The sequence below is a fragment of the Heterocephalus glaber genome, unplaced genomic scaffold (genome assembly GCF_053883595.1).
Source record: "Heterocephalus glaber isolate CG9 unplaced genomic scaffold, H.glaber_assembly_v1.0 deba00001579, whole genome shotgun sequence".
NCBI classification, from domain to species: domain Eukaryota; kingdom Metazoa; phylum Chordata; class Mammalia; order Rodentia; family Bathyergidae; genus Heterocephalus; species Heterocephalus glaber.
The window spans coordinates 11,672,743-11,686,076 of record NW_028258360.1 but is presented as its reverse complement, the minus strand read 5'-3'; the positions used below and the strand labels follow the sequence as shown (position 1 = coordinate 11,686,076).

The 13,334-nt window shown below is 40.2% G+C and overlaps 1 protein-coding gene across 6 annotated transcripts in view; it reads right to left on the bottom strand.

Annotated features, from left to right (window-relative positions):
* Positions 1-11,829, bottom strand: part of Cdc16 (cell division cycle 16) — a 34,868-nt gene extending 23,039 nt beyond the window's left edge. For 2 of the 6 annotated variants that reach the window (XR_001184330.3, XR_001184331.3), the window contains exons 1-12: positions 11,663-11,822; positions 10,542-10,596; positions 10,355-10,452; positions 8,544-8,582; positions 8,138-8,278; positions 7,098-7,257; positions 5,720-5,811; positions 5,097-5,230; positions 4,438-4,517; positions 3,217-3,266; positions 2,214-2,287; positions 546-671 (exon numbers count right to left, since the gene is read on the bottom strand). Coding sequence is in view for 3 of the 6 variants with exons in the window: in XM_004858477.4 (XP_004858534.1) it covers positions 546-671; positions 2,214-2,287; positions 3,217-3,266; positions 4,438-4,517; positions 5,097-5,230; positions 5,720-5,811; positions 7,098-7,257; positions 8,138-8,278; positions 8,544-8,582; positions 10,355-10,452; positions 10,542-10,596; positions 11,663-11,710 (1,097 nt within the window). In the remaining 3 variants the exon portion in view is untranslated. The other 4 variants (XR_002387381.2, XM_004858477.4, XM_087193191.1 and 1 more) reach the window with 4 other exon arrangements.
* Positions 11,830-13,334: the final 1,505 nt, after the last annotated feature.

Sequence of the window (13,334 nt, the reverse complement as noted above, 5' to 3'; positions counted from 1 at the left end):
CAAAGTCTTTAATTGGTATTACTGAATACTCCTCACAATAAACCAGTAAGTTATACTATTATCCCTATTTTTCAAAAGGATAAGTAATTTTCCTAAGATCACACAGCACTGAGTGGAAGAGCCAAGTGCAGGCAGCTCAAATGCAGTCAAACCCCAGGGACCATCACATTCCCAACACCCCCACAGGGATGGAGTCATTAGTCAGTGGGATTTATCCACATAAAAGAATTCTGTAATGAATAACCAATACGAAGCCAAAGAATCTGGTACAAATCTACTCATCAAAGAATTATACTCTCAGGGTACAGTTATCTCATCTCTTCCCTTGGGCATAATTCCATAGCTCCTTCTGCACTGAGAAAAATTCAACTCAACTTCTTTCTCCCTCCATTTTCATAGTTATTTTAAGTAAGTAGAATGGTTTTGTTTAGTTTAGCAACCAAATGACAGTAACAGTACTTTCATTTCATTCTCTTAGAGGAGAAAAAACCAAACAACCAAAAACTGAACCCTCTTATGCATTCACTCAGTTTGCTCTGTCATACCCTTTCATTAGCTGTGCTGCTGTGAAGTAGGCAGCCATGGCCTGGTCATGCTCACTCTCAACAGCAAACGAATGCCCATAGGCTATCCAAGCAGGTCCGTAGGTCTTCTCCAGTGTGGTAGCTTTGCTAAAACAAAAGCATTCCTTCAAGTAATATATTTACTCTTAAACTGTTAATTTTATATAAGCAGATGGCTTCAAACACATTTATTAATAACATTAGCTCAATAAATGAACTGTTAACACATTAAACACTAATATAACATCTGTGTTAATGCATATGAACTAAATACTTAGCAATACAAGCAACATTTTAATAAACTTTAGGAGAGGTCTACACCTTTTTCGGTACTAGAGTGAACCCATTAACATTCTGCATAAACTCACAAATTATTATTTATCTGAGCAGGCAACAACCAGTGGTGGTAGCAACAGCCACTTATTGATGGCTGCTCTGTGCCAGGCATCAGGTTGGGTGCCTTATGATCTCATCCTAACAACTTGCAAAATAAATTAAGTACATATTAAAGACAAGCATACCAAGGCTTAAGAGATAAGAGACATTCAAAGGGTGGTGGTAGGACAGTCATCCTAGTTCCCCAGATTAGACTACATATAATTAAGCTTCAATCAGTAGACACTAATGGCTAATACACAACAAGGATTACAGAGAATATAGCACAAAATATGAAAAACATAAAAGGTGCTCTTCTTCTTCCTAGCATTTTATTTTCTCAGCTTTCATCCAAAGGTTCCATGTTTCAGGTAGAGTCCACTGAATCACAGACTAAAAGGAGCACAGTTCAAAAGCATGGCTACAATACTAATCATTTTCCTACTCACAAGCTTTTCTAAAGTGCTGAACACACAACCAACTACAGAGGTCTTCTTATTTCCTTTCTGGGATTAAGGCCCTTTTGTGTCATCAACTCTTCTAACAATTCTGGGATACAAGTACTATATCACCTTCATTTTTAAAGGAGAGAGTCAGAGAAATTAACCTTCTCAAAGAATTATAGCTGGTAAATTAAAGGACTTGGATAAGAATTCAAATCTGACTCCAGGGTTCATCCTTTTACCCTTATAAACCATTTTCTCTTTTATTAGCACAGGTATTACTGCATTTAAAGTCTTTAAGTACTTAATTCTTCATATCCTAGACATTTCTCTACACTTGCAAAACAGCGGTTAAGTAGCTTGACTGAATGGCATGACTTTCCTTAATGTAAAACCACCGCGGGTTCTTACAGGAACCTATGTACTCTGCCAAGGATTGTTTTATAGTCACATTCAGTAGCCTTAACATCATGTAAAGTTCTATGTAATTTTACAACTATTAGCAAAAGCCCTAAATGTAAAGGTTAATCATATCTTTGTAAAAGAACAGAATCTTTCAAAATATATTTTTTTGTTTCCTATTTATTCTCATTTATGAGTAAAACAAAAAACATCTACACTCCTTTAGAATGAGGTGCATACCACTGATTAATCTCCCCTTATGGCATCTTATGAAGAGCAAGGCACACAGGTAACTGAACCAAATCTGTCACAGAAAACACTTATTCTTTTACACTATTTAAAAAGTATCTTATTTTGGGTGCACTGAGATATTTGAGCAAGAAATCCCTTCCTATAGGTTCCCTATGGAGGAAGAAAAACAAATTCATACCTGAGATATCTTCTGGCATGTTCATTTTTATGACCAACCATGAGATAATAACATCCCACTGCAAACCAAGACACCTAAAAAGTTCAATATTTACCATGACCAATATGCTTAAATTTGAACTGGAAAATCTAACAAGCTAGATAGAGGGTACATCAGATGTTCCCAAGTCATATATTTTAGTCTGAATTAAAACTCTTTCTGCGACAACCTACTCAGAGGCTAGATGAGAAGAGATACTCGACTCTTTCCCAAGGTGGCTACCAGACAGGCACCCATGAATACCTGTGCATCTCGGCCTGGCCACAGCTCTCCCTTGCTCTGCTGGGCTCTGACTTTTGGCAAGCCTCTTCTGCAGTGGTTTCACAGTGGGCTAGAGGCAAATCCTTGTTTGGCCTGACACTTAGACCTAGATTTTTGGGTTCTGCCTTGAGGGTACAGCTACTAATTCTGTTTTCCATTCCTAGATCTACATTCTGACCCACAGCAGGCTGGAAGACACACTGATTCAATCAGTACATACAACTCAGTATGTGGTCTTACACTTGCGATGTGAGAAAGCCATCATGATTAATTCCTTACAAATGGTAGAGTGTGTCTGTCACTGTCAGTACTTTATATTTTGTATGATGAATAGCTTAAAATGATAAGCATGAATACTTCTCTAATCAGAAAATAAACGTTTCTAGTTTAAGTTACTACTACTATCTAATTTTAAAACACCTTCATGGAATAAAGAAGTAATGCTGCCTTCTAATATCTTAAACACTAAAAGACATTGTGTCCTGCTACTTTAAAACACTATTTGCTTGAAATTAAATATAATCTAGTGTCTAAATACAGTACTAGTTAAGTATTTTCTTTCTTTTTTTGTTTTTGGTACCTGGGATCTAACTCAGGACCTTGTGCTTGTGAGGCAGGCAGCGGCACCACTAAACTAAATCCCTGGCCCTAGTTTTTATTTTCTTAAAGTTCAAGTGAGAAAAAAGAGATTTATATTACTTACAGGATTACTAGGATATAAATCCACCAGTTTGTGAGAAAGATAGAAAAGCTCTATATTACAGTAAAAGAAAAAAAGAATTCAATTATTCATATGAAATACAATTTAAGATTGGACCCTCTCCCTAGTTTCAACCCTTCCAGCAAAACAAAACCTGTTTTCAAAGCAACAACCTCATATCTCCCTTCCCACTTAGCTCATAAAGTATAAAAATCCCATCTGACAGATACACCCTCTCCAGATCCACAGGAGGCACTGAGCACTTGCTAAGTGAACAGAAAACTGAATGAAGGGCACATGGCAGACCACAAGGGAATGGATCCCCTGGACAAAGCACTTTGGGTGTGGCAGAGGTTCCTGCAAAGCTCCCAACTTAGAAATCTACAGCCTTATGATATATACCCAGGATAGACCATCTTAGCCACCCGCAACCAAACTGGTCACCAAAACTTTCAAGATGATCAGACACTGAATTTCTTCTTGAGAAATATGTGTTAAGTCCTAGCATTTTGTGACAGTATATAATACATGCACACTCCAAGATGCAGTAGTCTGGGGCAGCTGGATACACTGCATCTCCAAGCAGTTTCCAGGAGATGCAATGCTACTGGTCCACATGCCAGAGAGCACCAGGAGTTTGGAGCTGGAGTAGTTATGAATTTTCTAGCATCCTGATAAGAGTTCACTGTTCAGTTTTATAAGATTTAAGGGCAAATACTGGCCCAAACACAGCTAAATGTTTCTGAAATATTAAAATGTAGAAACCCAAACAATCTGCTCTCTTCCTATTTGTAAATATTGTAGTTACTGACTCCTGCTATATGCATTTTCTTAAGGAATTTACAAAAACAAAGGAGGAAAAAGTCAAAATCCACACCCAACACTCTAAACCACAAATTACATTTGATAAAAAGAGGAGGGCCAGGGATTTAGCTCAGTGGTTCCACTGCCTTCCCCAAAAGCAAAAGGATCTGAGTTCAATACAGGATAACAAAAAAAAAAAAAAGAAAGAGGAAGCAGGGGCCCAGATATGCATTGTTCTGTCAGGAAGGCAAAGCAGGCTTTGATCACTCCATTAACCCTTTCTTCCCCAATCCTTACTTCTGTCACAGGGCTCCACCATGCTGTCACTTCAGTCTCAACTGTCCATGATTTGTGAGACAAAGTTTCAAGAGTTACGGAATTTCCTGTCTGAAGTATTTTAATTAAAAAGAAAATTCTTACCATTTGCTTTATTCAGCTCCACAAGCGTTCCTATGTGTACAGGTAAACAATTTGCATGGAAAGGATCTTTTTCCATTACTCTGAAAGTTAAAGTAAAACAGCTTACTAGCCTGAAAACAGTATGTGACAGCACTCATCATAACTATTCACAAAAACATAGAATATCTAATTTAGCTAAAGGACAAGTCTGATAAGATACCCTGGAAAGCTTGTGTGTAGAAGAGACAGTTTAGCTGAGAGTATGCTAGATGGGCATATTAGTTTCTACTTTTTTTGTGTGTGTGGTGCTGGGGAGGATCAAACCCAGGGTCTCATGTGTGCCACCAGTAGGTAATTATTCTGAGTTACATCCTCAGTCCAGTCTCTAATAAACAAAGAACTTTATAAAACTACTGCTAAAATGCTGTTTTCAAACTATCAAAATTATCAACACGGACATGTTATCTCTCTTCCCAGTTACCATAATACACCTACACATAACTTGTGCCTGTAAACAGCTTTCATAAGACAGCAACCTGTTTGGTTCTCTGTAAATGGTAGAAGTAACTTAAACTATCACCAACTACTTCAAGATTACTCAGAGAACATGTCTATGAATTAATTGCACAGGTGTGGTCTGAACCCCATGTTACCACACAAAAATGGCAGGATATACGTACGCAGATGTAAGCTTGTAGCACATCTTAAAATCACAGTTATAATAATGTCTTTCAGCTAACGATACTACCACATCCAGATTCTCTTGCAAGCCATCTACAGACTCAGGGATGACAGTTTCACTAGGCTTATTATACTGAAACACAGAGAAATTTAAACATAAACTCAATGAGCAGCAACATATCCAAAGGCAGACTCAATCTATGTTCGACCCGGTGGTTAACACACATAGACAGAACACATGAGTCCTTGACAACCTTTAAATTTCAAGTTTCACTGGTGCTCCCCTCATTCAGTTTAACCTTGTCTCAGTTTCATCACAGAATTCCACGGTAAGAAATATTTCACACAGAAGCTCAGGAAGCAGGAGGAAAACTTCTGATTTTCACACAACCCCATCCCACTTATTTGATAATTCAATCTTTTAGTATAAGGATTTCTTGAGAAGATGGAAACTCTTTCAGAAGCTTTTTTAGGAATCATAGGGATTTAAAATAATCTATTCTTGCAAGTGTGCCTGGTTAATAAAATCTCTCATTTAAAAAAATTTAATAAAGAAATAAAGGCAAAATTTAATGGAATAAATGAGATATTTATATAAAGCAAATGCTGAGTTTCTGCTTACCTTTTTTAATTTGTTCTCAAACAGAAAACGTAGTAATTCCTGTTCTTCAGTACAGAGCTTGCTAAGAGGTAGTGACTCAAGAAGTTCTTTTTCTTAAAAAAGATGAGAAACAAACAACAACAAAAAAAGAATGTCAAAATATTTCTTGGGGAAAAAAAAGTCAGCAATTAAAAATATCCTTGTACAGTTGGTGTAAGTAAATCAACTCAACTCAAAACAAACAGTGCTAGAGAAAGCTCACATTAGTGGTCTGCAGACCTCAGAGACTCAAATCACCTGAAGGAGGCCTCCGGGAAGTTCCTGTCATCAGCCAGACAGAGGCCCACAGGTGTGAACATCACTGATGCTGTGTGGACCACGAACTGCAAAGTGACCAGCAGGGTCTCTGGCCTCTACCTGCTACATGCCAGTAGCAATCTCTGACCATCTCCCTGCCCTCAAATTATACACCCCATCTCAGGCATTGCAAATGACCCCAATGATCAAGAACTACTGTGCTATGCTGAAATGTTTGAATCAAATTACCACAGCAATCCAATTTTCTTCCTGATCTTATAATTAAACACCTTGCATCACCACCAACACACATCAGCAGCTCTGTCCCTGTGGTATGTCAGGCTCAACTGGGAGCTTTAAACCATCTGATGTCAGCACCCTACCTCAGAGACTTTAGACTGGCTGGAAGTTGGGACTTGGACACTGATTTTGTGTGTGGAGGTTGGCGTGGGAGGTGGGGCGTGCTGGGGACTAAACCCAGCTTCTCACGGATACTAGCCAAATGCTCTACCACTGATTGTGCCTTGTACATCCTTACCCCTTCCACTACTGAGAAAGGTTCTTGCTACAGTGTCCAGATTGGCCTTGAACTTGTGATCTTCCTGTCTCTTGAGTAGCTGAGACTGTAAGTATATACTACTGTCTATTGTTTTTTTGAGACAAGGTCCTGCTATGTAGCTCAGACTGACCTTGAACTCACTATGTGGGCCATGTTGGCCTTGAACTTGTGGTGATCCTCCTGGCTCAGCCTCCCCAGTGCTAGGATTACAGGCATGCCACCATACCCAGCTACACTGACAAAGCTCCTCAGGGATTCAAAGTACAGCCATGTTGAGAATCACTGAATCTGATATTGAAATCTTGGTTTATACTACCTCCAACTCCTTCTCAAAAAGATGATCTCATGACCCTATAATCACTAAAGATTATGGGAGCAAAAGGCACTGCATGATATTGAGTTTTGCACTATGCTTTCTATTTGAAGACAAGAAAGGTAGTAGGTCTATTCAAACCTACAGGTTACTCTTGACTGTACAACCTCAAAGAAAAAGTCCAAACAATACTGAGTGTGCTAAACATAAAAACACCTGAGTTTTCAAACCTTCTTGTGCTGTCAACATGTGATGTGATGTTAAAAGATCAAATGCTTCAAAACAGTAGACATCAAGCTTTAAAGCCTCTTTATAACTGTAGGTAGCTAGGGTTCGGTTATCTAGAGCATCATAGATTTTCCCTCGTAGAAGACAAATAGAACTCTTTATCTGTTGGAAAAATTAGAGGAGTCACATACTAAGTCTGAACTTTTAAACTTAATTTTGATCAAACGCTACTATGTATTTACTATGTCTACAAGGATCTGGTTCATCTCAACTATCAAAGCATAGTATGAATTAACACAGACATGAAAGCAAAGCAATTCTTTAGGCTATCTTCCCCAGGCTCTTATTCCAATGAGTCTTTATAGCTAATGTACATCCTATGGCTACCAGATGCATTACTTCTTTTGCCTCCAAAAAGCAATGATTTAGAGATAGTAGAGGTGCATGTGTAGGACAAAGAGTATGGGGCACAGACCCATGAGAGAGGCCTGAGTACTAGTGACCTGTGGTCAAAGGTCAGGAGCAAGGGAGCCTGTGATCAGAGGTCAGGAGAATGGCCTGCTGGAGCCACAGAACTGAGTTCAAATTCTAGCCCTTCCACTTAAGTATGACCTTGGACAATGATTTAAATTGTCTTGGCCTTAGTTTCCTTTCCTTACTTGTAAAAATACTATTTTACTTATAGAACTTGGTAAGGCCTGGAGCTATGACTATCTCAACTCACTTATCACCATTAACAACAAGATATGGGCTAGATTTACATTCTAGACCCTGAATCTAAGAAACACATAACTGAGTTAAAACGTGTCCAGAAACAAGCAGTTACAATTATTAAGGAGATGCTATATTAAAACATAACACTCAAGTTTAAAAGGTAATTTATTTTTGCCATGTAACATGGGCATTCTCTACTGCTGTTACTGAAGCATGCTAACAATATGACTCACTGGGCCGGGGATTTAGCTCAGTGGTTTCCCCACCTGCTGCGCAAGCGCAAGGACCCAAGTTCGATCCCCGGTACCAAAAAAAAAAAATGACTCACTGAGGACTGTGACATTTCCCAGTCACTGGAGGAGTCTTTCAAGCTGCTTTCATCCTTCAGGTATTTTTCAAATAGTCTTTTGTTGATTGGTTCCTCCATATCAAGAATATCAAGAGCCTGCTGATACTCTTTTGCAGCATACTACGTAGAAAATAAATACTCATCATCCATGACTTCTAGATATTAAAAGGGTAATTAACATTATATCCATTACCTAAATCTAAAATACAATTTTCTTCAGATCAATCAGTATTTTATAGCAAACAAACTAAAGAAAAGAAGATTTCCTCATGTAATACTATACTAACCTGCCAAGCTCATCACCAAAACTCTCACACATACCTGAGGAATGGATAACACTCACATAATCAAGCTTCCACCAAATAAATGGAACTGGGCAACTTACATGACATCTGGCTGCAAGGTACCGACACGCTTCATACAACTAGGAAAGAGATTGTTTAAAAAGTGGTCAAAATAATATGCATCTTCACTTTAAAGAAAATCATAAGCATAAAATGTAGAGAGCTGTTTTTATAATTTTTCCTTTTACTCTTGTTTTCTTTTTGGTATTGGGGATCAAACTGCTTGCAAGGCAGGTGGTGGATATTACCCTTGGATTTTAAAAAATCGCAGTCTTCTTACCCCATTTCACCATGACTCACTAGTTTACCTGGCACACAGAATTAAAAAATGAGTGAGGATCTCCCTCAGGATGTTACAGCAGGGGAGTCATGAAAGGCAGGCATAAAAAGCACTATCTGACTGAAGAAGGAAATCTCTGCAGGGGAGAGTTAAGTGAAGAACTCGTCAGGCAGTGGAGAGGAGACTACATACAGTACATGTGGCATGTCCCAGGCTTGAAAGGAACCTAAAGTATCTGGTAAATGCCCTGACAGTGGTAAACCTCAGGTATCCATGAATGCATCTGATTTTACACTGTAAGTAGACAGGAATCACAATGAATTTGTGAGTGAAATACTCAGAACTGTGTTTTAGTTTGCTTCATCCCTACGATAGTTTGCAGACTGGACACAGGGAAGGTGGGAAGGAAGAAAATGTTACTGGAGAAGAGACAAGACAATGGGCTCCAACAGAACAGACAGACTGAAGGCCTCCTTGTGTGAATGGCAAGGTGATGGAAAGAAATGGCAAGGAACACTCACAACCCCAGAACTCACAACTTCAGAGCTACATAAAAAAAAATTAATTTTTAAGCTGGGGACAGTGCCATGTATCTGTAGTCCTACCACTCAGGAGGCTGGAGCATAAAGACTACTTGATCCCAAAAGTTTGAGACCAGCTTGGGCAATATACTGGAACCCCATCTCAAACCCCCATGCCATAAAGAACAATAACCAAAACAGAATTTTCTTTTTCCAAAACAGAATTTTCAGAACTTAAGTGACTAATTGGGGTATAGAGGGAGGGAAAACAAGGTGACTGAAGCTAAGAATATGAAATTTTCTCTTCACGTTCAAGAAGAAATGAATTCTTTTAAGTAAGTTTGACATAAATAGAACACACACATAAAATACTAATCTTGAAGTAGGACAGAAGCAATAAAGATAGGTAGAAAGGAAACAAGGAGTATAATTTTATACATGTACTTTTAAAAAAGCTGCAGCTTCAGGACACAAAAATTACTCCAGCCCTCCTTTTCTCTTTCAAGAAACTCAAAACAAACAAACCAAAACAAACCAAACCAAATTCCTAAGGGTCTTAAAGGTACAATAAGCCTGTAAATTGGGCTTGCACTTTTCATCTATAAATTACACTTCCTCCCAGAAATATTAGGGGGCAGCATATCTCAACTTTAAAACACATGAAAATGGTTTACATTCTAACATAGCTCGACCAAGTGGGTAACCTGATAGTAGGAATACACATCCTAGATCATTTATCTTAGTAACACCTCCCCAATACTACCTTATATACCTAACTCCAGACCAGAATATGCCTCTCTCTTGAGGGCCCACACTCTATTCTCTCTGAATATGAACTTTTAAAATCCTGCCTAATAAAGCTCTCACTGAAGCATCTTGAAAATTTTTTTCTGTGACAAAAGTCAGTGATCCTACAACCTACTCCATGGATGAAGTGAATTATGGTCATCTTCTCCTCTGTGGGGGACCTCCTTGGACCCCATCTGGTGATAGTCTGATAATTTTTAAACAGGATTGAAAGCTCTGAAACTCATGCAAATAATGGGCTTACTTTGTCCAATTTTCGGGACCGAAGTGCATGGGCTGCTCTGTGATACTGTGCTGTCAGATAAAGACACTGAGCCAACCAATAAACATCCTGGGGCTCCTCTGGAGGGAAAAATTACACATGGTCAGAGGTGCAAGGTGAAATAGAGTTTTAAAGCTTAATTAGAAAAAAATTACCATTTACCACTTACCATGAGAGAGCGAAGCTACTTTGTCTGCCCAAAACAAAGCACTTTGATACTGTTGCTGCACACACACAAAAATGAACAAGGAGTGATTGTCCTGTTGCTCCCACAGTTATGAACAATGTCCACTATTATTAAAATGCCATATAGTAACATCTCGATGCAGTAAGTTTTTATGTGTAGTGTCTGTCAATCACATCTCTATCTTATAGCCTGGCTAGGATGAGTTTTAATTTAATTGTACAATGAGAACATTATTGTAATATTTTTACATATACAATTCATGAAGGCAGTCTTAAAAAAAATACACTGCAAAAAATTTATCAGTACCTTCCGAAAATAGGTAATTTAAAATCTAGTCATTACCACTTCCTATGCCAACATTTATAAAGATCCATTCCGAAAGCTGTTAACATACGAATAAACAAAAAGCTGACACTAAAAAGCCACTCACAAGTTTGTCATGGCTAGCTTTAGTCCCTGCTTCATGTATCTTGGTCTTTTTACAATCTTTGCCTCAGTTCCCCTGGGTGCAAGCCACAAGGCGGTAGGATGGATGCCTACAGACCAGCTGCAAATCTGCTCAAAGATGCCCCAGGAGGAAACCAGGCCCATGTTATTCCTCTATATTCCAGTGCCAAAGAAAAAATGGTAAGAAAACCTTTAACTCAATGACTGGTAAACAACACAGCCGCCCAGCATGGTGCAAATCCTGGGCGACATCACTTAGTACTCAGTTTGGAACACTCGGAATAGAAAGAACATGGCTTTGCCCTCCCCTCTTCGTTTGCAATTTACTAGGAATGCAAATAATTTAAAACAAAAAACAAAAACGAAAAGACATCACATTGATGCTATTCCAGTCTTAAACCGTCTTGCTGCCCCCTCCAGAATAGTGTAAGGGGTCCCATGTCGTTAATAGGAATTTTTTTTAACCAATGACTTGAGATAAGCTTGTATATATTCTTATTCACATGAATTCAGCCAAATAAAAATCACAACTAAAACTTGAAACGTTCCGGGGCCAGCCAAGTTCTATGGCCTGACTGCAGCTTATCTCCCTCGCTGCGCCCAGCCGCCTTCCACCCAGGCCCGCCGCCCCGCCTTCCAGCCCCGCTGCCCCGCACTTGGTCCAGGTACTGCCGCACACGCTTCCGAAGCCGCTCCAGGTTCATGGCCGCGCGCCTGGGGGGCAGCCCACGCCCCAGAACTCAGCCGCCTGGCGTCTCCGGGTGCCCACCGCACAGCGCCCGCCACACGGCACTTCCGCTCCCGACAGGCCACGTCCCGGAAGTCCCTGCAGAAGCGTCCCCTCTGGAGCGGAAAACGGGCGTCTTGCCACTGGTTCCGGGGCGCTCCCGTACCGCGTGCGTTTCAGCCTCTGGGTCGCTGTCTCACCGGGTGCGGACTCCCTGTGGCGACGGGCCCAGTGAGTGCGGGGAGAACGGTCCGCCGGAGCTGTAAGCGTGAGGGACCGTCGGCGCCGGAACCTGCAAGTGTTCGGAGACCGTCCTCCGGCGCCGACGGAAGTAGCAGCGCAGCGCCTTCCGGCGGGGGTCCTCGGGGCTCAGAGGCGGAAGGGGCCGAAGAGACACGTCACCGAGAATCTTCCTGTGCTCTTAAAATTGCAGTCCATACACATGTATTATCTTTTTTTTTTTTTAATGCATTACCTTTTTAAAAAGAAGGAACATGCAGAGAAGCCAAGAGAACATAAAACCTCCCGCAAAGAATCGCACCCACTCAAAACTTGTCCCACCACTGTGACCGGTGTGCTCTTCTGTGCGTGCATGGACACATACGACGTACGATGCCTCCAAGTTGGCTTTCCTTTTCCATCCCCTCCTCGTTTTCCGTCACCAGGTAGTGAACAGCCCCTTGCGCATGAACTTGGTGCGGACATGTACGTGGCAAGGTATGCCTTATGCTTTATTTTTAGTTGCTTTTTAAAAAAAATTTATTTTATCGTACATTTTAGGTATACAATATAATGACATTCATCATTGGAAATTGGCACCTTTACATAATCTCTCTTGGTTATTTTTCCCCCTTCCCCTGCCCTCCCTTCAATCTTCAGTTTCTTTTAACTTCATAACCTCCCCTTGTTCTCCTTGTGCTTTGCATTCTTGGGTTTTGCCTTTTTTATTTTAGGGTTACGCGTGAATGTGCTCTCTTTGCAAAAGATTCCAACCATGAAGTGTAAACAGGCTGGAAATTCCCCTTCCTTCTGTTTCCTAGAAGTGGTCATTGCTAACGTGTTGTGTATTTTCCTGCCTTCTTGGTGCTTTATGTGCATAATTACAAATATATCTCCTTTTCTGCAAACAGATGGAGTGGTGCAATACGTAATCATTCTAAGATTTGTCTTGTTCACTGATACACCTTAGCTTTCCGCAGCAGCACCCTTTTTTTTTTTTTTTTTTGGTACCGGGGATCAAACCTGGGACCTTGTGCTTTGGAGGCAGGTGGCAGCACCACTGAGCTAAATCCTCAGCCTTCCCTCTGTCTTTTTTGTCCTCTCCCTCTGTTCTGTTTCACTGGAGAACCCAGACTAACGCAGGAATCATTTTCCCTCCAAGAAATATTTGACCTCCCTATGTGTCCCTTTTGCTTTCAGGCATAACCTGTATCTTCCTTATGGGTCCATTTACATGTACTTATTTCCCTCTAGTCTTATGTTCCTTGAGGGTAAATGCCAGGAGACATTCTAAGGAGAGGAAAATAAGTAACATTTCCTCTATTAGTCAAACCACCCTTGGGCGTTAATATTGTTGATACAGTTCTCATTTTGTTTCCTAC